Source organism: Ambystoma mexicanum, chromosome 10, assembly GCF_040938575.1.
Source record: "Ambystoma mexicanum isolate Mex_15411 chromosome 10, UKY_AmexF1_1, whole genome shotgun sequence".
In the NCBI taxonomy this organism is placed as follows: Eukaryota; Metazoa; Chordata; class Amphibia; order Caudata; family Ambystomatidae; genus Ambystoma; species Ambystoma mexicanum.
Genome location: NC_090932.1, coordinates 330,886,533 through 330,908,603, shown reverse-complemented (window position 1 = coordinate 330,908,603; position 22,071 = coordinate 330,886,533). Strand labels below are relative to the sequence as shown.

General features: G+C 46.5%; 1 protein-coding gene across 1 annotated transcript in view; it reads left to right on the top strand.

The window, feature by feature from the left end:
• LETM2 (leucine zipper and EF-hand containing transmembrane protein 2) overlaps positions 1-22,071 on the top strand; it is a 780,753-nt gene that overhangs the window by 169,411 nt on the left and 589,271 nt on the right. The window contains exon 3 of the mRNA XM_069617933.1: positions 17,511-17,964. Coding sequence (XP_069474034.1) covers positions 17,511-17,964 — 454 coding nt within the window. The remainder of the gene's footprint in view (positions 1-17,510; positions 17,965-22,071) is intronic.

The following is a 22,071-nucleotide window of genomic DNA, read 5'->3' as shown; positions in this document are numbered from 1 at the left end:
ATCCAACCCAGGAGACAAAAAACTGGTGTCAACCCTTTATACCCTCATTAACACAGAAGGAGAGGAAATAAAATGGACATATATGAGGAGATGGGAAGCCACGCTGGGGGGAAGAAATAACCAGGCAGCAATGGGAAGAACTCTGGGCAGGCATCCCAAAACTCACCAGGGCAGTCCAAACCAGAGAAATGTGGTTGAAAATAATCACACAAAGGCACTACACCCCAGAGAGGCTCAAATCAATGTACCCGGCAACGTCGGATCACTGCTGGAGGGGGTGCCCGGACGCAGGAACCTGGAGGCATATCTGGTGGGACTGCCAGGGAGTACAGGGCTTCTGGAAGGAAGTGCAATTGGAAATCCTGAACATATTCCCAGAGGCAGACCAAATGAGGGATAGAGTGTGGTTGTGCGGATTTAAAGACCCACAGGCCAAGAGACTACACAAAGCACAATGGAGGAGCTTCATGGGCTTAGTCATCGCGGCATGGGCAACGATAGCTCAAAGCTGGAAGAAACGAGACCCGCCGCTGGTATACACCTGGCTGCTAAAGGTGTGGTCCCAAATGACCATGGAAAAGATTACTTACCATCTCCAGGACCAAAACAACACTTTCATGAAGGAATGGGGACAAGTCCTGGAATATTTGAAATCAGACTACATGGAACAATGGTGCCCACATAACATTAAAATAGCAGACATGTATAGTACGTAAACGTTCCAGAAGTGAAAAACTGATGAGGATCCACTCTTCCGGGGAGGGGGGAGGGAAGTTGGGAGAAATAATTGTGTTAATGTTTATTTTTGTACCAGAAAACAATAAAAATATGTTTTTTTAAAAAAAAAGACTAAGTGTGCATCGCTATATGTTGGGGAATATAAACAGCATTGATAGTCAGTTGGAAATGATGTAAGTGAAGAAAATGGCGTTTGAGTAGAAAGGGTTTGGAAAGGTCCAGGGCGGGTGCGGGAAGGCTCAGGGTTGGTCCTGGAATCCATTAGGAGGCATTAGAAATCCTCCCAATGTTCTTGCCTCAGGTAGGTACTTGGACCAGAGCCACAGGGTTAATCACTGAGGGTATCATAGGATCTCTGGTCCGAGCCTGGGTGGGTATGTTTGGTGTGAATATGGGAACCGGGGGGGCGAGGGTGGAGGTAATTGGGAGGATGAGAGGGTGGGAGAAGGGAGACTGTTGTTTTTGAAGTTAAAGGGGGGCAGGAGGAGGAGGGTGGGCAGTGACGGCAGCAACGGCAGCGGAAGGTACAATATGGTGAATGGAAACAGCATGGTAATGGGCCGGATTGGAAGGGGAGACGACTATGATAACATTTAAGGTTTTGACTCATAATATTAGGGGGATGAATAGCCCTATTAAATGCAGGAAACTTGAGGCACATTTGAAGAGGGAGAAGGCAGACATATTGTTTCAAGAAACACATGTACAGAAGAAGGATAAAACCAATGTAAGATTTAGGCAGTTCTCACGGATATACCAGGCTAATGCTCGGGGGAAAACAGCTGGGGTACTGATCGCATTTAAGGATTCTTTCAAAATGCACATTACACCTTTCCAGGCTGACCCAGATGGATGGTATTTATCTCTCTGGGCAGTGATCAAACTATGACGTATAACGTTGGCAACATAGGACCAGAGGGATTCCTGCGTAATGTAGCAGCTATGCTAGCGTAGTTTGCAGAGGTTGAAATAATTTTAACGTGCGATTTAAATCTTGCATGGGTCCCTCAAGTTGATAGGAGCTGGGGGGCACAACAGGGTATACAGAGTACTTCCCGCTCCCTACTGAATAGCTTTGAGAGCATCGCCTTGCGGGATGTGTGGTGGATCAAAAGGGGGCGGCTACACATGCTTTTCCCCATGTTCACCATTCATTGTCCAGGATCGACTGTCGCTATCAACTTTGCTGATGGGAGATGTGGAGGAGGTGGCATTGGGATCTATTTTGCTCTCGGAATGCACCCCTAAATCGGTCAACTTTCGCACCTATAGGGAACTAAGTGGATTGCAGGGTTGGAGGTTCCTGGCAGAACTGTTGAAGTAAAGTGGGACCACTGAGGCAAAAGGCGATAAAATAGATCAGTACTTTGATACCAACGATACCCAAGAAATTAGCTTAGAACGATTGCTATAAGGGCTTGGACTGAAAATGGAAAAAGAGCTGGAGACTCAAATAGGGGAGGTAATGCAGGCCTAAGCGGACAAGCGGGTGAGGGCCCTACAAAAGACACTAAGGCATATCCAAGGTCAACTAGACCTACTACATACGCGAAGAGCCGAAATGTCCCTACTATGTGTAAAACAGAGGTATTATGTCAGCGCCAATAAGGCAGATTGTTTATTGACGCAACAGTTAAAAACCTCTAATGCCCCTCAAATCAGTCTCCAAACTACCACGAAAGATGGGTCGATAGCGACCGATATTGCATCCATTATGGATACATTTGTAGATTTCTGTGAATCCCTATATCCCCTTCCAGCCCTGAACACAGCAGGGTAGTGGCCTATTTTGACTCGATTCCCTTACTGAAATTAACTTCCATGGAAAGTGAGAAGTAAGAAGCGGATATAAGGGAAGAAGTTGTTGAGGCAGCAATTATTACCTCCCGTTAAACAATGCACCAGGCCCAGATGGCTTCCCAGCTCTGTTTTATAAGAAGTTATAACCGAAGTTAGTCCCAAGGCTCACTGAATTATTTAACTCCATAGCATCAATGGGTGTGATAATGCAGTCTATGTCGGAAGCCAAAGTGGTGGTGTTCCGGTAGCCCAATAAGGACCTGATGAAATGTGGGTCTTACAGACCCATTGCGCTAATGAATATTGATGCGAAACTGTACACCAGTATTCTGGCTAAACGATTGTTGTTGCTTCCGATGCTGATTGATCCTGATCAATCCGGGTTTACTACAGGAAGACAAACCTTTGATAACACCAGGCAGATATGCCACTTGATCAAAGGAGAATTGATGAAACGGACACCATCCGTGCTGATATCATTAGATGCTGAAAAGGCATGTGACTGAGTGGAATGGCCATTTATTTTTTTATACTATAGTGCATATGGGCGTTGGAGCTAAATTCCTACGGATGGTATAAGCAAACTATAGGAACCCCATGATACGGTTGCCAATCAATACTCACCTCTCCAGGCGCATCCCTATTCTCTGCAGACCGAGGCAGGGATGTACCTTGTCCCCGCTATTCTATGCCCTATGCTTGGAGTCTCTACTTACCAGAACCAGACACAATCCGTGAACAAAAGGTATTCCATTTGGGGGTGGAGGATAATGACCACAAGGTTGTCTCGTTCGCAGATGACATGTTAGTAGCCCTAACGGAACTGGGAACTTCAGTACCATCCCTGATAATGGAGCCTCGACACCTTAAGCAAATAGCAGGGCTTAAAATTAACATGCAGAAGTCTGAGATTCTGTATTTGGCTCTCACCCCGGAACAGACCAACAACTTGTCACGATACTCACCCTTTTTTTGGAAGATGGAGTTATACGATATATGGGGGTAAACAATGCTCAAACTATGTTGCAGATGTATGATCGGGACTATCTGAGAATCCTGAGACAGATTGAGGTAGACCTGGAGAGGTGGAACCCCTGGTCAATATCGCGACTGAGATGCATTTCGATGATAAAAATGGTCACACTTCCGAGATTACTGTATTATTTCCAGGCCTTGCCCATCCAATTCCCAAAATCCTTCTTCGTCTCTTTAGATAAAACATTGTCAGAGTTCATTTGGCAGAATAAGCGCCCCTGGATTGTGTTGCATGGACTGATGGGCACCAGAGAGAGTGGAAGCCTGGGGACTCTCGAACTTCCTCAAATACTACTAGGCAGCACAATTAAGGGTGGTGAGGGAATGGTTTTATCGGGGTTAGACATAAACCTTGGGTAAAGATGGATAGGGCAGTTGTGGGGAAGCCTTTGGAGGACATTCTGTGGCTGCGTAGGCAGGATAGACCCCTCGACACTCAAATAAGTCATATTATATCGCTGGTTTGCGATATCTGGGATCAATTGCTCCGACGCAGTGTTCTCTCTTCGTATCCCTCCCCCATCACACCATCATGTTATACAGAATATTGTTAGGGAGAATTCTCATTCTATGGCTAATTCCCTTTGCCTAGTGAGTCCCTCATCAGCTTTGCTGGTTTTCTGGAGTTTATTTTTTCCACCTGGTAAGAGTGTGAGCTTTTTCCCCACTCTTACCTGTGTTTTGCCTTGTGTATTTCAACTGTTTGTGTGATTGTGGACACTGGAGTACACCACTTCAGTAGCCCCACTCTTTGTGTGTCACACAGCACCTACAGTGCAGTGACACAGGGTTGTCTTTGAGACTTCCCACCGACTCCATTTTCTGGGGCTGACTACTGTCCCCCAGAAAAGGGTAAAGTTGCCATTAAATTTACATAGTCACTTTAACCACGGATCCAGTACACCCCATCTTATATGGAGTATTGGAAAAGGTTAATTCTTAGTCCTTTTTATCCGTGCCTCTTGGAACATTGTTTTTCTCCCTTAACATTAAGACTTAGCTGGTGGCAGTGGTGTCTACCCTCATTTTCCTACCGTGATTATATTACATAACGTGGTAACGTTTTAGGCTATTTTAGTAGCCTCAAACTTAAAACCCGCTTGCCCAAATACTTTTTATTTTGGCTCCGGTTGGGTTTAATCGCCATTTATTTTTGTTAATATCCTTCTTGGGTCTTTCTTTGCGCGGCAAACCAGGTTTGCCTCCTTTGTTCGCTGACCTTTGGCGGGCTTCTGACCAGAAGCCCTCCTTTGGCGTCTGGGTGTCTAGGTGGGCTGAATGTGAGGGAGGGGTGTAGTCACCCCCTGCACAGGGTCTCCTTGGAGACCCAAGTCGCACTTTGTGTTGATTGGCCGGGGTGGTTGTCTGGGCTGGACAAGCCCCCTGCTGAGTGATTGACATCCAGGCTGTGTGACTGGGGGATTTTGGCATAAAAGGCAGGACTCTTGGGCTAGAAGGCAGAGTCGCCACTGAAACTGCAAAGAACCGAAGAGAAGCGGAGAAGAAGACGGCTGCTGCAACCTGAGTCCCGGTGAAGCCCTGCTGCAGTCCTGAGCTATCTACCCTTCAACGACAAGAGAAGATCCAGTCTGGAGTCTTCTTCCCTTGAGCCTGGTGGGATCAACCAGCTCACCCTTTCTTCAGTCAGAGAATCCTCTCCTGGGTCGAAATCAGTGCTGTGCTGTAGTGGTCCGGATAGCCATCAGAAGAGCCCTCTCCTGATTTAAAGGAGCGTACCTTTTATTCATCGATGTCTTTTTCACTGCTGCTGGCCTCTTCCCTGGGTAGTGCAGATCTCTCCAGACGGCGTCCTTCTTTTCCCCACGACTGAAGCCACAGGAACCGTGAGTCTGCAGGAACTACTAGGAACAACTGTCGTGGCACCAGCTTTTCTCCAACGGAATAAGGTACTTTGCACATTTGGTCGTTCTCTCCGTCTGACCATCCGGAATCGGGGTGAACCCTTTTCTTCCTCGAAGATTTGTTCCTTCTTCCTTCCCTCTTATACCTTTTCTTCCATCTGACAATATCTAAGTACTCTTGGCACCTAGAATCTCGAACTGTTCAACGTGTGATCCTCGGCAACTGAGCATCTGCTCCATTGACACTGGCGCAGGCCTATTGACTTTAATCTGTATCTTTGAACGAGTCCTCCGATTCCCTTGGCTTGACAAAAATATTGCCTGTGATTTTATCCACTTTTCCCTTGTTTTAAATTCTAAAGTACAAAGTGTGTTTTAACTTTGTGAGCATTTCTATTCGCTGGTACGCGTTAGTATCGCAACACCGGTCTGTCAAATCCTAATGTACTTACCTTGAATTTGCTGGAACAATTGGGATTGGTTGTGTGTAGTGTATTTTACTTGTAGTTTTGAATTTATAGAAGTTGTGTTTTGTGAACAGATGGTTTAAAATAAATGTACTTATATTTTTTACCTGAAACCTTGAGTCATTGTTTGCTTTGAGTCACAGTAATTGTGGTCCTTTGTGTAATCTCTATTACTGCTCATGTACTCTTGAGATAAGTCTGGCTGCTCTGCTGCTGCTACCACTTTAACAGTGTAGTACAGGCTTGTACCAAAGGTGAACTTGTATTGCCACGTGTAGTCTTAATTATGTGTAGTGGTCCCTAAGGGCACTGGACATGATTCTGCCTAACGGATACTACTGGATTCCACGACAAGCTACCGTGGCCATATATGAAAAAATGGGACAGCAAATTAGGTACTGACATCCCCATAGATAATTCCGGAAATATATGGAGGAACATCCCCAAGTTGACAGTCAATATAACTCAGGGAGACCTGGTACAAGATTATGATGCAGTGGCATTGCACCCTGGCAATATTTCCCAACATTTACCCTACAGTTTCAGAGGAGGGCTGAACGGAGTGCCAGGGGAAGGGGACTGGGCCAACATATGCAGGGAATGCCCAGCGATTGCACCATTTTGGGCAGATAGTACATCTCAGGTACAGGTAATGATTACATTTGATATGGCCCTGGGTGCGCAAGAGTGGCTGTCTAGGTTGTTTGATCCCGGAATTGATCTGCCCACAAAAGCCCAGAAGAAAGCATTCATGATGATGTTGATAGCAGCCGGGTTGGTACTAGTAAAGCGGTGCAAACAAAGACATGCACTGACAGGTTAATTGTCTCCAGAAACCTTGGAAAATATATCGATGGAGTGGTTACGTATAGAATTCAAGGGGAGACTGCATGATTCAAGCAAGACTGGGGGGATGATCTTGACCTACCACCAAAGTGACTATCGGAATCAATGGTACTTGCAAATACTGGGTATTATGTAGATGTGGGAGGGATATGCACCTGTGAAAGGAGAGGGGAAAATTAATTATACTAGGCTATGGTCAGTGAGGGGGAAGGAGGAATGTCTTGTTATTTGTTTAAGATACAAACTGCCAATAAAAATACATTAAAAAAAGAAAGAAAAGAAGCCCTGGCAATCATACATCTGGCAGCTGTGAATACTAGAGTGAATATAAGATAAGTCCTGGCCGCCGAGTATACCATGCAGTTGTGAACGCAAGAGAAATTCTGGCAGGGGAATACACCAGGCAATTGGGAGTGTGACGGAAATCCTGGCGGGAAAGTACACAAGGCAGCCAAAAGTGCATGAAGAGTCCTGGCAGGGGAGTATACCAGGCAAATTGCAAACATTCAAAGAATATCATGTAGTGACAGTGTTTGCGAAATATGGAAGGAATGTGTACTACAAAAATGTTCTTTTTGTTATAGAGGAACTTAGAAGGCTGAACAGTGTTTGTCTAACCGGACTGTTGTGGGCCAAGAAAGACTCAAAGGAACTGTTAGACCCAGAGTCATTTGTGATACCAGTGAAGAATCCAGGGGAAAGGAATGCCTCTCTGGAATTAAACGTTCCTTCCAATTTGGAGAACATTTACTGTGGAGCTAAGACATTTCCCTTATCACTTTATTATTTGTTTTAGTGTGAGGGAAAGGATAGTTATTGTTTTGGATGCAAGTACAGCTTTTTGATTTATATCATCCTGACAACGACAGATCCTTCGTTTTTGATTTTTAGGTGGGGAAAATCCTCTGTAGAATTGGGTCATAGAGACGTTTTCCCATCTCATTTCAGTTGAAAAAACATCTTTAACCAAAAACATGAAAACATTTTGTCCGGCTTTCATTTCTGACCCCTCATATATGGTGTTAGGCGTGGGATGCTAAGCCAGCTGACACAAACTGGGATCCCACTTAAACTTCACAAGCATATCCTTTTTTCCATAGATGTGACTCAATATCCAACAACTAGGAGCAGATGGCTTTGCATTAAAAGTAAAATTATGGCCAACAGTCCTTAGTGTTAAGCAAATGATCTTGACTAAGTTTGCCTTCCCCATCAAACACTAATGATTCCTTTTGCAGGATCGCCCATTGTTAGATACTTTTAGACTGTTGGATTATGGTATACAACCAAATAGTAAACTGAACCTAATAACCAAAACAGAGTCCAGCTCCCTGTTAGATATAAGTGAGCCAATAGAAGTAGATGCTCTTTTTTTCAATGTTGGGGTCCCAGACCCTTCTCTGGTGGCCAGTGGTTTCCTCGTTACCACTGTACCTAGCAAGATTTCCTCTGATGTTCCCTTTCTCACTTTCGGGGTGCCAGACCCTTCTCTGTCTCTTGTTAGGGAACCCAACCCTTTGCGTGTTCCTGGTAGGGCCCTCAACCCTTCCTTGGTGGTCAGTGGTGTTCTGTCTGCCACTGACACAAGGACGATGATGCCGGATGTACGGGTTTGATCCCACTGGGCTGAAGGAAAGCTGTTTGAGCCTCTCTGCCCCCTTACCTTCCTGCGGGCTTTGGTATGTCACTGGGGCTTCCTGGGACTGCGGTCGGCTCTGTCGGCTTCTCTCCTTGTCGGGAGCTGTAGCATGGCGTCCCCACGCACAGCCCAGCTTGCTTCCCTCATTCTCTGCATCTTCCTCTCGCTGGTCCGCCTGCAGGATTTGAATCTCCCGCGTTGGAGATCTGCAACTCCTGCTTCCTCTGACTGCGTTCGGCCCGCTGCCGGGCTTTAAGCATCTGATAGTCCTTTGTTCCTTTTTATACATTGTATCCAGTTCCTCCCATGCGGATTGCACTAGTCTTTTGTCTCTGCTATCAACTTAATCCTTATGCCTCCACGGGTCCACCTTGTACCAGTGTTGGCACAGCCAATGATCTTCATGTCTCCTGTGCTCTTCCTCGTCCTAGTACTTTTGACTTTGTCTCCTATGGTACAATAATACATAGGTTTGCTTGCAATGTAGTGACTCTTAACATTAGGGAGGTCTTGGGAATGTCTGGGAGTGACATGTAATGGGCTGTATCCCATGTGATCGTCCTTATCCCCAGAAGGGGAGTCCCTCCCCATGAGATCCTCCCTCATTAATCCACCCCTAGGAGGGCTATTAGGTAATGGCCACACCTCCCTAGACTCATGGAAAAGAGGTCTCCCTTGGCAGAGAAGTGACAACACCTAGTGAATCGTCACATTTTTTAGGCATGATACAATCTCACATGCCCATTGGCTGCCGATTGACAGGCCATTTTAGATTCAGGCATAACCTCAAAGATAACCAGCCTGGGGTTCTGACAATTATGCAACATAGTAATGGTGTTGTAATGCTTCTTGGCTCATCTGCTCCCTTAAAATGTATCCTTCTCTCCTGCCTCTCAGGCATCTATCATATCTTGGATTACCTCCTTTGTCTACAACAGAACTCAGCCACTCTTCACCCAACAATCAATACTGAAACCCTCCGGCGGAGGGATCCTCCCTTTCCCCCATTTCTTTTTAACATTCCCTTATGCTCCCTAACTCAACTCATCTGCTCCTTTTGGGCTTATGTTATTTTGCTTTGTTTAAACTCAGATTGTACTTGGACAAATCTCTGGGTTCCAGAGCCACGCCTGTTGGCTTCAGTTCCGTTTTTCCGACAAAGCTTTCGCTTTGTGGGTACAAAAATGGCGCTTCAGTTTCCACAATGTCTTCATCAACAAATCCTACCCCCAAAACTGGTTTTAAAAAGTGCCAGAAATGCATGACGAAAATGTCTATTACTGACCCCCATCGAGTTTGTGTAACGCTCACCTGACTCCCACGGAGGCGCTGGCCTGGTTCGCGCTGCTGTGACCTCTTCTAAGATGATGCACAGGGTTCGGAAGACGGACTGGACCGGGCCCCCAAATCTGGCTTGTCTGGCTCGCAGAAGTATCCTTCTGTAGGCGAAAATAGGGGATTAACTGTCTGCGGGGTAATGCAATCAGCCTCCCACTTTCCCCTCTTACCCTCCTCGAAACTCTTCTGTGATTTCTCGTAGCGTCTCACCTTAGGGTCTGGAAGGACGAGCTCTCCATCCTGCTTCTGATGCAGGGGCGTTGGTATCCAGTTACTTCACTGGATCTTCGGATTGGTGAGAACCAAACTTGCTTGGCTTCCAGGTAAGTCTTTTGATAAGAGATCCCCCTTGTGTCCATGCATTAATGTACTAATGCTAGTGTCTTTTTCCGCATAGGGGCCTGGGTACGGAATGCCGGGGAACAGGCACCGACCCAAGATGAGAGGTGAAATCCTTGTAGAAATCAGGTAAGTCTTTAATGAGCGTTTTTTGGTAATGTCTTTTCATTCGCTCATTAACGCTGATGTCTCTTTTTCCCCTTAGGGGCCGGGGTCCAGAAATGCCAGGATGCGGCGCGGACCCGAAATGAAGAGGGAATGAATCAACAGGTAAGTCTTAACATGGAGATTTAGCTTTCCTTATTCCCTTCTCTCTCTCACCTTTTGTTCTGGTCTTTTTCTCCCTAGGCGCTGGGGCGTGACTGCAAATCGGGATAATCGCTGCTGAACATGGAGGCGCCCTGTAAAGGTGAGTGGAATGCGGCGCTGCAGCGATCGACGCAATGAGCTTTTAAATAAAAGTCTTCCTTTTCAGGATTGTCGGCGAGATGTCTCTGGGATGCGGATTTAGCAGGTAAGGACTTTTCCTTCTTCTGTTCTCTTCTTCTCTTCCTTTGCAGATGATCCAGGATGCTGGCAGGCCTGGCAGAAGTCAGGATGCAGGAGCAGACACGGTGAGCGTCCAGCTGCTAGATGCAGAACAACGCGAAGCACGTGTGGCTGTTCGGGTGGGGTTTAAATAGCCTTGGAAGAAGTTCCAGGTATGTATCCTTCCCCGACCACGCCCGGATGGTAAATTAGTCCCACAGGTAAAGTAGTTCCTTTCAGCCCTCAAGGAGGCCGGGATCCTGCAGCATGTTCTGCATCAGGTAAGTGCACCCAAGCACTTCCATAATGAGCCTGGCGCCTATGGCGCCAGGACTGATGTCTTTTATGAGACTGGCGCCATAGGCGCAAGGACACTGTCCAAAGGGCCCCTATATGGGGTTGCTGGGTCCTTCCTTGGGGACTGGATGTCCGCTTTCGGGGACGCAGGGCTTGAACCGGCTCCCCGGGAGCGGGCATCATGACAGTTTGCCTCTGGTGCTTGGGTCCGGACCATCAAGTTGACGAATGCGATTCCTGTCAAGCCATGACCAACACAGCTCTCAAGGAACGAAGAGATAAATTGACGGTAGGGGAGGAATCCTCGAAGTCCTCTTCGAGAAAAAAGAAAGACTCTGTTGAGTCTAGTGGTAAATCCCAACATAAATCGAAGAAATCTAGGTCGAGGACTCTCTCTTATAAATCTTCGTCTTCTTCGAAGAAGGCGAAGAAAAGGCGTCACCAATCTTCTTCTTGGTCGTCGTCTGATACAGGGGTTATCGAATGTCCTTTAAAGCACGATTCCGCTAGGAAAATGGGAGGCATTCCGACCCTCGATGATGCAAATCTTTGAGAACGCGGCCCAGACCCCATCGAAGAAATCACATGACGGCCATGCCCCGGCTCACTCAAAGAGTGACAGAGGGAGGTCAGAGACTAGACGCTCTGAATCCGGTGAAAAATCGTCAAGGGTGTCGCAGAGAGAAATCTCTCCTACACCTTAGAAAAGAGCAAAGCAGTCCTACCGGTGCATAAACCGTGCACAACACCAGACAAAATAACATCAGGTACCAAACCACCATCGAAGTCGGTGTCGAAGGTCTCCTCGACGCATCTGTCGAAGACCAACTCAATGCTAGTGTGGAGGACAGTGTCGACCGCTTCCTCGACTGCGCTTACATCCAAAGCTCCTTTGACCGTGTCGAAGCCTGCATCCATGACTTTGACACCATCTACGCCTTTGTCGAGGTCAACACTGATTCCGGCGCCAATATTGACGCCTTTGTCGAAGCCAAGGTCTATGCCTCCACAGGCCACGGGTAACATTTTTCACTGTGTGCCTAGACAAAACTTGTTCAAGTCTATGGCTTCTATTTACTAAGAACAATCTGAAGAGGATATTTCCCCTACTGGGGTAAAATGTGGTACAAGGGATGTTCCTGAGGAACTAATTGATCCTCACTCCAAAATGGCTGACCTCTATTAATGCCTGCAAACAGCTAGTGGTCTGGACACGTCTCCTGAATTGGAATTTGATAAACCCGACCCTGCTAACCATGCAGACTTGGGATATAGGAACCTTATGAATAGGGTGGTAGAATTCATGGGGTGGAATAGAAATTCCCCCGTTTATGAGCAAGACGACATGACAGACATTCTTAGTGGAGGTCCTCAAAAGGACCCTCTCCTTCCTTTTCACACTGCCCTTCAGAAAAAGGTTATGACCGCATGGGAAAACCCAGATTCTGGACCAGCGGTAAATAAAAAATGTGCAGGAAAATACACACCTTCTTCCTCTGACCACGAATACGTAACTAAACATCCTACACCTGAGAGCTTAGTAGTCCAGGCAGCCACATCCACTAGACAATCGGCATACCCTTCAATTCCCCCAGACAGGGATGATAGAAGAATTGATGCCTGGTCTCGCAAGATTTTCTCTTTGGGCAGCATTGCCTTAAAGTCAACAAATGTGACTTGCACCATTGTAAGATTCACATACACCCTGTGGGATTGTATTACTGCAGCAGCTGAACATATTCCTGAGGGCGAGGAGCGAGACGTCCTCCTTGCGATTGTAAAAGATGGAAAGGAGGCTATGGGGGAATACCTTCAATCAGGACTGGACACTGCTGACAGCATCAGCCGGTCCATGGCATCTAGCACAGTGCTACGCAGATTTGCGCGGCTGAGAAAGTCGGGTTTCGCACCGGATGTGCAGGCCAGACTTCTCAATATGCCATTTGACGGCTTGAGGTTGTTCGGCAGCAAAGCAGATGAAAGTTTGGAGAAGCTGCAGACTTCTAAGGCAGCGGCTAAGTCACTTATCGCCTCCATACGACAACCTCAGCAACACTCCTACAGAAGCTCATCTTCCTGGAGGGGTCGTGCTTTTCGTTTTTATTCCTCATTTGGAAAAGGAAAAGGACAGGCCAGTCAAAGAGGACAAACAAAATGTTCTTGTGGTGGACGAGGAAAGGGTGCTAGATCAGCCCCAGCAGCGGCATCTGTCCCCTCAGCCGCTGCTACATCCGCATGCCGGAGGAAAGAATGTCATCATAATGATGGACAACACAGTGGCCATGTACTACCTCAACAAGAGAGGAGGCGTAGGGTCACTACCACTGTGCAGGGAGGCAATGCAGCTCTGGTTCTGAGCAATACAAGAAGGAATCTCTCTGTCGGCAGTTCACCTAGCTGGAAAGCAGAACACAGCAGCGAAAGCTCTGAGCAGCCAGAGCATAGTGTCCCACGAGTGAGAAATAGCTCAGGAAGACCTTCAAGAGATCTTCACCCTTTGGGGAACCCCTTAAGTGGATCTGTTTGCGACCAGTGTCAACCGTAAGTGCAAACTGTACTCCTCAAGGGAATTTCCTCCAAGAGGAGCTCTAGGGGACGACGTTCGTAGTGGACTGGGAATTTCCACTTCTGTTCCCTCCAGTCCCTGTGATTCCTCATGTAATCAGGAGGTTGAGAAAGTTCAGGAAAACCATGATCCTAATTGCCCCGGATTGGGCCAGGAGGACGTGGTACCCAGACTTTCTGGACATATCCATCTTCCCTCCAATACGTCTTCCACAAAGAGAGGATCTTCTCTCCCAAGAGGAAGGTTGTGTTCTCCATCCAGAGGTCAAGACACTCAGCCTTCACGGATGGTTTCTGAGAGGCTAAGATATAAGGATTGGGACCTCCCGGATGACGTAATGGAGATTTTGATTTCGGCCAGAAGGCCAGGGACAAAGTCCTTGTACCGGTGTTGTTGGAACAAGTTCAGTAACTTGTGCAAGGACAAGAATGTGGACCCATTCCTTTGTAATACACCTATGGTGCTTTCTTTCCTTTTACACTCGGCCAATCTGGGACTTCAGGTTGGCACAATAAAAGGATACTTGGCAGCGCTGTCTATTTTTAAGCGCTCCTCAGAAGAAGTTTCTTACTTCAAGATGCCTTTGATTTCCAATTTCTGAAAGGTCTCACTAATGTGTACCCTCCAGTCCCATTTCAGGTACCCGTGTGGGATTTAAATGTAGTTTTAAAGTTCCTTACATGCATTCCTTTTGAGCCCTTGCACTCTTGTCCGCTAAGGCTCCTTACTTAAAGACAATCCTTCTAGTGGCAATTACATCAGCCCGCAGGGTGAGCGAGTTGCAGGCTCTCTCTTGTAAGCCTCCTCACACCATCTTTCATAAGGATAAGGTTATTCTTAGTCAAACCCTCGTTTTTGCCTAAAATAGTCTCTGACTTGCATCTGTCACAAAAAATCACTCTGCATTCTTTTTATCCACCTCCTCATGCAAGTAAGGAGGAAGACAGACTACACAGATTGGACCCCAAAAGGGCTCTTAGTTTTTATATCACTAGATTGGCAACATTTCAGCAAAGTGACAAACTTTTTTTGGATATACTGGACATAAATTGTACCTTGCAGTAACTAAACAGACATTATCCAGATGGATAATTTTGGCAATTACTGAATGCTACAGATTGGCTGGAAAAGAGCTTCCAGGTGGGCTAAGAAAGAGCTCACTCAACTAGGGGCATGACAACTTCGACGGCTCTCCAGAGGGGTGTTCCGGTGCAAGATATTTGTGCATTGGCCACCAGGGCGTCTATGCAACTTTTGTGAAACACTATTCTCTAGATTCCACCTCATCTCAAGGTCTGTTTGCTAAGGCCGTTCTTCATACGGTCCATGATTAGTATCACCCAGTACTCCCTCCTCCAAATTTATACTGCTTTGGGAGTGTATCTAAGATGAGGAATACGTGGGAGGACACAATCCATTCGAAGAACAAGTTTCTTAGAAACTGTAACGTTCTTTCGATTGGATGTTCCTGCCACGTATTCCTCATCGACCCTCCCAACCTACCCCACCATACAGTTTGTCAATTGCACTCCAAATTCCTTGAGAGTTTGAGGTCTAAAGAACGCCTGGTCAACTACTCAGCTGGGTATGTCGAAAAAACAGAACTGAAGCCAACGGCCGCGGCTCTGGCCCTTTATACTGCGGATGACGTTGATGCTCGATGGCAGCCCTCCAGGGACATCGACACCCCGACCTCGAGCACAGCGCCCCCTGGTCGACATTTGTTTTCCGAAGTAGCAAAGCTGAAGATACGAATATATTTAAGATGAGGAATACGTGGGAGGAACATCCAATCGAGAGAACGTTACAGTTGGTAAGTAATTTATTCTTCTGTGGTATCTGCTACTTGCACCATCTTGCCTTCATTCCATTCCCAAGTTCTCATAACATGGTTTTGCTCTATGCGGCTTTCTAAAGTGCTTATAACAACTTTGTTTGTTTGGCATTCAAGAGTAATTGCTTTAAGGCCGTGGTCTGAGTGCTCTCCTGTTTCCACTCATCAGTTGCATACGGCAGCTCCTTCGGGTTTCTTTCTACTCCCTGTTCTGCTTTCCGGCTCCTAAGGGTTCTGCTCTTCCCTTGCGGCAGTAGCAGAGTGCACTGCTTGGTCTTCTGAAGGCCTGCAGCAAAAAGCTCTGCTCTTCCTTCGCAGCAGCCACAGAAAGCACCCTGCGCTCTTCTGGAGTCCTGCGGCGCCTGGAACGCTTCGGTTTCCCTCAGCTCCTTCTGCGTACACCCTTTCTAGGCCAGTCCTGGCCTTGGCGTCTCTCTCTCTCTCTCTCTCTCTCTCTCTCTCTCTCTGTCTCTCTCTCTCTCTCTCTCCTGCTCGACATGGTTCCTCTCCAGCCTGCTTCCTTGTGCTGTGCGGCCAGCATTTTCAAACCCATTGAGAGTGTTAAATGACCGCAGGTGTGTGTCATCAAGTTCAATTGCCTGATCATGGCGAAATCTATTAACTGGACATGCCTGGCTGTTCCACCTGACATCCTCCATAGCCCTCTTCTTCGTCTCAGTACCAGAATGGTGTTTGGGGAGGTTCGAATTAAAGGAAGTGTGCATAACTCCGTGTTGTCTCCTCCTCGTCTTGGTAATTGACTGATGTTTCTGGGGGACATTTGGGGGTAAGAAAAGGGAAAGGGCTGACAGTGGCCTACAAAGGCTTGATGGATAGAAGGTTCATTTGGAAAAGGGAAAGGCGGATATCATGTCTCACTTAACAAGGTCCTCTCCCCACTCCCCAAGTTCCCTCCACCCAGGTGATCCTCCATCGCATATCCAACCCTAGAGTCAGGATCCAAAAGCAATGGCTTTTCCCTGGCCACTTGAGAGGAGGATCTATGGGGGAAAGAAGTGAGGACGCCCTTGGGTTCCTCATAGTTCCCAAAGTCAGGGAACTTGCGTCCCCTGCACACTATCTGGGGCCAAATAGGCCAAACTTTTCAATGTATATTGGGACTAAATATATAGAAGATTGCAATACATTCAATAATTATATAAATTCAGCAACGTTTTCAGAAAAGGCTCTTACAATGTAACATGTCAAAGTGAGCCAATAACATTTAATTAACAAGCCAACGTGTTTCGAGATATCCATCTCTTCATCAGGGGTACAATTCATCCAAAAGTCTAAAAACAGTTGAGACAAAATGTCCATGGATGTGTTGATGTAAGATTCAAAATGCTCCAAATCAAATACAAACTTTAAATAATGTAAAGTGGTACCGTAAGCTTGATACTTTACCTCTCAGCTTCCATGGTCCAAATGGCACCAAAGAATAGAGTAATGTCGGGCTAAATATTCTGCTTCTGGGGAATGAAATATGTGGAAATGTAAAAGGCTATTGGCAACAATAAGCCTCTGTTGTCTGTAAGGGGAAGGCTAAACGTAATGGGGTTCCTGGATTTGTTGCATTTCCTTGAAGTACGTTTTCCTATTCCAAGGACTTTTCCTAGACTGTAATGGACTATTTGAAAGTGAGGCTAACTTTTCTTTTAGCCTCAGCTCATACATTTGTTGTATATTAATTAGTAATAGATCATCTGACTTGATGTTTGTATGTAACTTGTATATTTTCTTCTAATAAATGTACAATATGAAATCCACAGACGGCCCACTAATGTCCCATTGTTGGGTGAAAATATGGGATGTATTGATTGCAGAGAAAGTAATGGTGGCCAGGGCAGGGCTTCTTCACCGCTCCCAGAACATTTGGGCCCCATTATTGGACTACGACCAGACATTTCCGGCCTTGACTTAAGAGTCTCAAATGGTCGGGAGGGTCCTGGGTGGCGGGGGCACGATCCAGGGGGGGAGAGGAGGTTGAAACAGGAGCGGAGAACACAAACTACTGAAATGCTGTCCCTGGCTAGCAAGCGTGCCGGGGGGCGGAGATGGAGGGAATGGATGGGATCTCTGTATGATGAACAAAATGTGTGGATGAAAAGTGTATTGTTGCCACCCTGCCTTGGATTAAAATAAACATATTAAAAGAAAGAAATTTACAATTTGAGTTTGTTCTTCAGTTTTATTAATTTGTATTTATTATGAATTGCAGAGGACCATATTTTCTCCTGCAGAAGAGCTGCTGCCCTTGTGTGTCAGGTGTTGGGCTGGTGCACATTCCAAGTTTTCACGTAAACAGGACTTATGTAAATGTCACAGAAAGCAAGCTGCTGCCGCCCACCTTCATTCTGATCAGACCACTCCCCGATCTATGGGCAAAAGCCAGAGCCTTGCACACTTCAACCTGTTTGCAGCAAGGTTTGCCACCAGATAAAGACCCTCTTAATCCAAATACTGAAAAGGAAGCTGGTGAGGGCATTGAAACCCAGCAAAGCAGCACCAAAGAAGCAGCTCCAGCCAAAAAGTCAATACTACAGAAAATTGTGGCTGAATTGAAATACTACTACAATGGGTTCCACATTCTTTGGAATGACACCCAAGTTGCTGGCAGGATGGTCTGGAGGCTACTGCATGGGCAAGTGCTCAGCAGGAGGGAGAGACGAAGGGTAAGTATGTTATCGTTATGAGATACATTGAGTAACAAAAAGTTAATATGGCAGCTCCAGCAATGCATATTATGGTATTTTAGAAAGTGCTTTAATTTAATAAATAATTGACAATAGGGGCCAACAAAAACTTTTCTTTCAATTTTAGCAAGTGCCACATGGCCGAAGGAACATACACCTACTGACATCAGAATAAAGTTAAAGAGTTGTATTAAGCAAAAGTAAAACACAAGACTATTGCATTGACATGTTTCAAAATAGCTGTAAAATAAAGGTTCTTGGGAAACATAGTCCTTGAAAGCAGGATTATTTATGAAGGACAACAAATAAAAGGCATACATAAAGTTCCAGACAGGAAGGTATCCTGCGTAGTGATTTGTAGAACTCAGTTCTTATTCTTTCTTCTGGGGACCACAAGACCTCTGCAACTCTAATGGGGTTTTAGGGCTTACTCCCTTTTTCAAGTGTCCCCAAATTCCTCCCCTTATCGGGACTCTTCTTTCCGTTACTTGCTCCGCTATTCTGGGGCCAATGGGCTCTCCACCTCTGTTACACATCCGCTGTCCTGGGGATCAGAGCCTCTCTCTCTCTCTCTCCTCCCCCCCTCTGTGTTGGTTGTTTGCTCTAGGTGTGCCTCCTCTGAAAGCCCATCCTGGCATCAAACTATGTCTAGAGTGTCTGGGGCCGATCTCCGGTGGGACACCTTTGCACAATGCTACGCACATACCCATAGAGCGGTAACAAAATATTGTAGCACTGGAGAAAGATCTTTTCTTTGTGACCTCCAGATCCCCTTGGGGAGTTCGCCAGGCGGAGAGTGAAGTCAGCAAAGGTAAGTGCTCCTCTTTTCTCTAGGGCACCCCAACAGGGCAGACTCCTTTCCCTGGAGGTCTTCTGTTTTAAGGACCCTACAGCATGTGCACCTCACCACATCAGGAAAGTGGCGTACATGCTCCATCACCGGACCTACATCTGAGGGGTTACTTGCACTTAAAGGCACTCTCGGAGCAGCTTATTCAAATTGAGGTCGGCCTCCAGAAATCTCCCTTTAGGTCCCAAGGGCTATCACTGGGAGGATTGCTAAGGGTTTCAAGATATCGCCCCTCAAGGGCTGGGCGCTGGACTCCAGGTTCCCATAAACCCTGGAGAAAGTTTTATTTTGTCCTGAAAAAGATGGTGCCATCATTATGTAGGCTTGTGAGACGACCCCTGCCCGGGACATTGTGAGACGTGCTGCAATGTCCGGTCCGGTCCGCTCATCACAGCCGTTATACAGGTCTGCAGCGAGGAAAGCCCCTCTCCCTCCGGTCAGCATACCTGCAGGGAGCACTGTGAGAGCATCTGCAAGATCGGGCTGAGGGTGGGGTCCATAACACCACTCTGGCGGCAGAAATAGGCACCCCAGGATGGCTGTGTCAGTGATTTGCCGGCCTATAACTCTGGGGTGGTATTCTGCCTCATTACCCCCAGTTGGTATTGGGAGCTCTGGTCCACGCAAGGGGTCCTCCTCCTCTCCCTCCCAGTACGGACGGACGTCTGCAGAGGGCTGCCTTGTGGGGCTTGTAGTATGACTTCTCAGCTTAGTCCACTTGTTATGAGCAATTGACCATAGGACGCCTGCTCCTTAGAGATTACTCTCGGGACATTCTGAGGTTGGGAAGGGCCCAGTCTCGTGCAAAGGGGTAAAAGCACCATGAAGGCTAAGAAGCAGAAAATAAGGCAGGGGCCTCAATCAAGGACTTACTCCAACCAACTAAACCTGTCCAATCCAGCTAGCCTAATCCTTTGCCATTGCTGAATTCAGAAACAGATGTGCAGCCTGCTGCAAAAGCTGATTTTTCCCAGCTATTTCAAATTATTCTGAAAGAAGTGGCACCCACCCTCTGGAAATTGGGGGTTCCTTCAAGGAGCTGGCTCACACTGTACAGCAGGCAGAGCATAGATTAGGTGACCTTGAGAAAGCCTTTTGCGATCACACCAACAATTCTGATCATTACACCGGAACTTGGCGGAGGTGCACCGTACTTCCCGAGAAGAGAAACTGGAGGACAATGAAAATCACTCTCGTCAGAATAATATCAGGATAAGAGGGATTCCTCGTGAATTGGCGGATCGACAGCTGGAAGCCTATATCCGTGACCTTTTCACCAAGACTTTTGGAGATGCTACAAGAGTTAGATCTCGTACTGGACCAAACACATAAGGTTTATTCCAATTTCAGCACCGTTTGAATTGCCTTCCTGATGTCCTCACATGAGTGCACTTCTTTAAAAACTAAAGAGCAGATTTTCCAGGAGCCCAGGTTGCAGCACAGAATTTCGTTTAGGGACAGCACACTCACGATCTTCCAGGATCTGCCAATAGGTATAATCCAGAAGTGCTGTCTGATGAGGCCACTGACGCAATGGCTGGTGGATAAGGGGATCCAATACAGATGGGCCTACCTATTTCAAATCATGTTTAAATATGAAGGAGTGCAGCACCAATTCACCTCACTTCATGCAGCTATTCAAGTCCTTCATATCCTGAGCAAAGAACTGCAACTCCCCATCGGAACGGCATGTGATGTCCCAAGTACTGTTTGGCCTTGTGTAAGATCTAGGAAAGAACATTGCAGGGACCGCAGAAGACCCTCGCAAAATAGGCGAGTTAGGAGTGGTGTTTCGGAGGGTCATACTTGAACTGAAGGTTTGAGTGTATATGGTGTACCTATGTCTAGGTCAGAAGATGGACTGAGTTTGTTCGGAGGGGGTAGGTGCTTGTTCTGTTTGGCCCACACTGGTTAGCGGCTAAGAGTTCCACAGATCTTCAATATTATTATGTGTTTGGTTGTAGGCAGGGCATCAACACTACCCACCCGTACATGGGTTTTTCCTTTAACCTATCGTACCCCATGTTGGGGCTGTTTTTTGTTTTAATTTTGGGTTTCCAATGTATTCTAGCCGATTAAACATAATGCAAATATTGAGTGTTCACATAGTGTCGATTCCGGATAGCTGGAGACATACTAAGGTTCTTAAAGATGGGGGTTTGTAGTTTTCAATTTATAGCGGGACCTTGGGATCCAAATGGTTATCTGTACTCATGAGCCATCACTTCACGGACCAGGAATGGCTCTAGCCGGGACTAGGGGGATGGAATGGGACATTTATGGGTGATCTCAAGATAGTTTCACTGAATGTGCAAGGCCTTAACTCCCCCAGGAAGCAAAAACGTGTATTGGCTAAGTTGATAGATCTGAAAGCTGATGTAGCTCCTTCAGGAGACCCCTCTGGTGAGAGCTGATTGGTCATGTCTGCATTCTAAATGGTTTCCACACCAATACTTCGCATCACCACCACATAAAAGGGCAGGTGCTGTGATATTGTTCAATCACATGCTGGCCTTTAAGAAAGTTGGGGAAGTGAAGGATAATCAGGGGAGGTTCTTAGGCCTTCATATTAGATTAGGGGAGAGGGATTTGACCCTGGTATCGATGTATGGTCCGAATCAAGATGAATTTTACACCCGGGTGTTTCCCCGTATTTTTGAATTCCAGAAAGAAGATTTGATTATAGGGGGGCGGGGTTTGAATGTTGTGTTAAGATGGTGTGGTTGACGGATCAGGGCCTACTATGGGGATTGACCTAACCTGATCGACCTCTAAACAGGGGATAGTGCATTTACAATTGGTTGATGTGTGGAGACAGCAGCACCCCCATAATATGATAGGGATTATACACACTTCTATGTGCGCCGTAGTTTTTCCCGGATTGATTATTTATTAATCTCCAGGCCCCTACTAGTAGCAGTTACGGCCTCCACCATTGAATTGGTGGTTGTTTCGGATCACAACCCTTTTATGATTAAAATCGGCACATATACCTCACACACGAGGAAATCTACCCTTTGGAAGGTAAGTGACTTCCTCCTGGAAGACATAGCTTACTATGCCTCGATATCCGAGAAAATATCACTGTATTTTCAGGATAATTTGACTGAGGATATCTCTGTGGCGACTGTTTGCGAGGCCTTTTAGCTTGCTCTGTTAGGGTAACTCTTTAGCTTGGACACGGGGTGGGGAGAAGCGTGTTAGCAGCTCAACAGCTGGATAAGGAAGAAGAGACG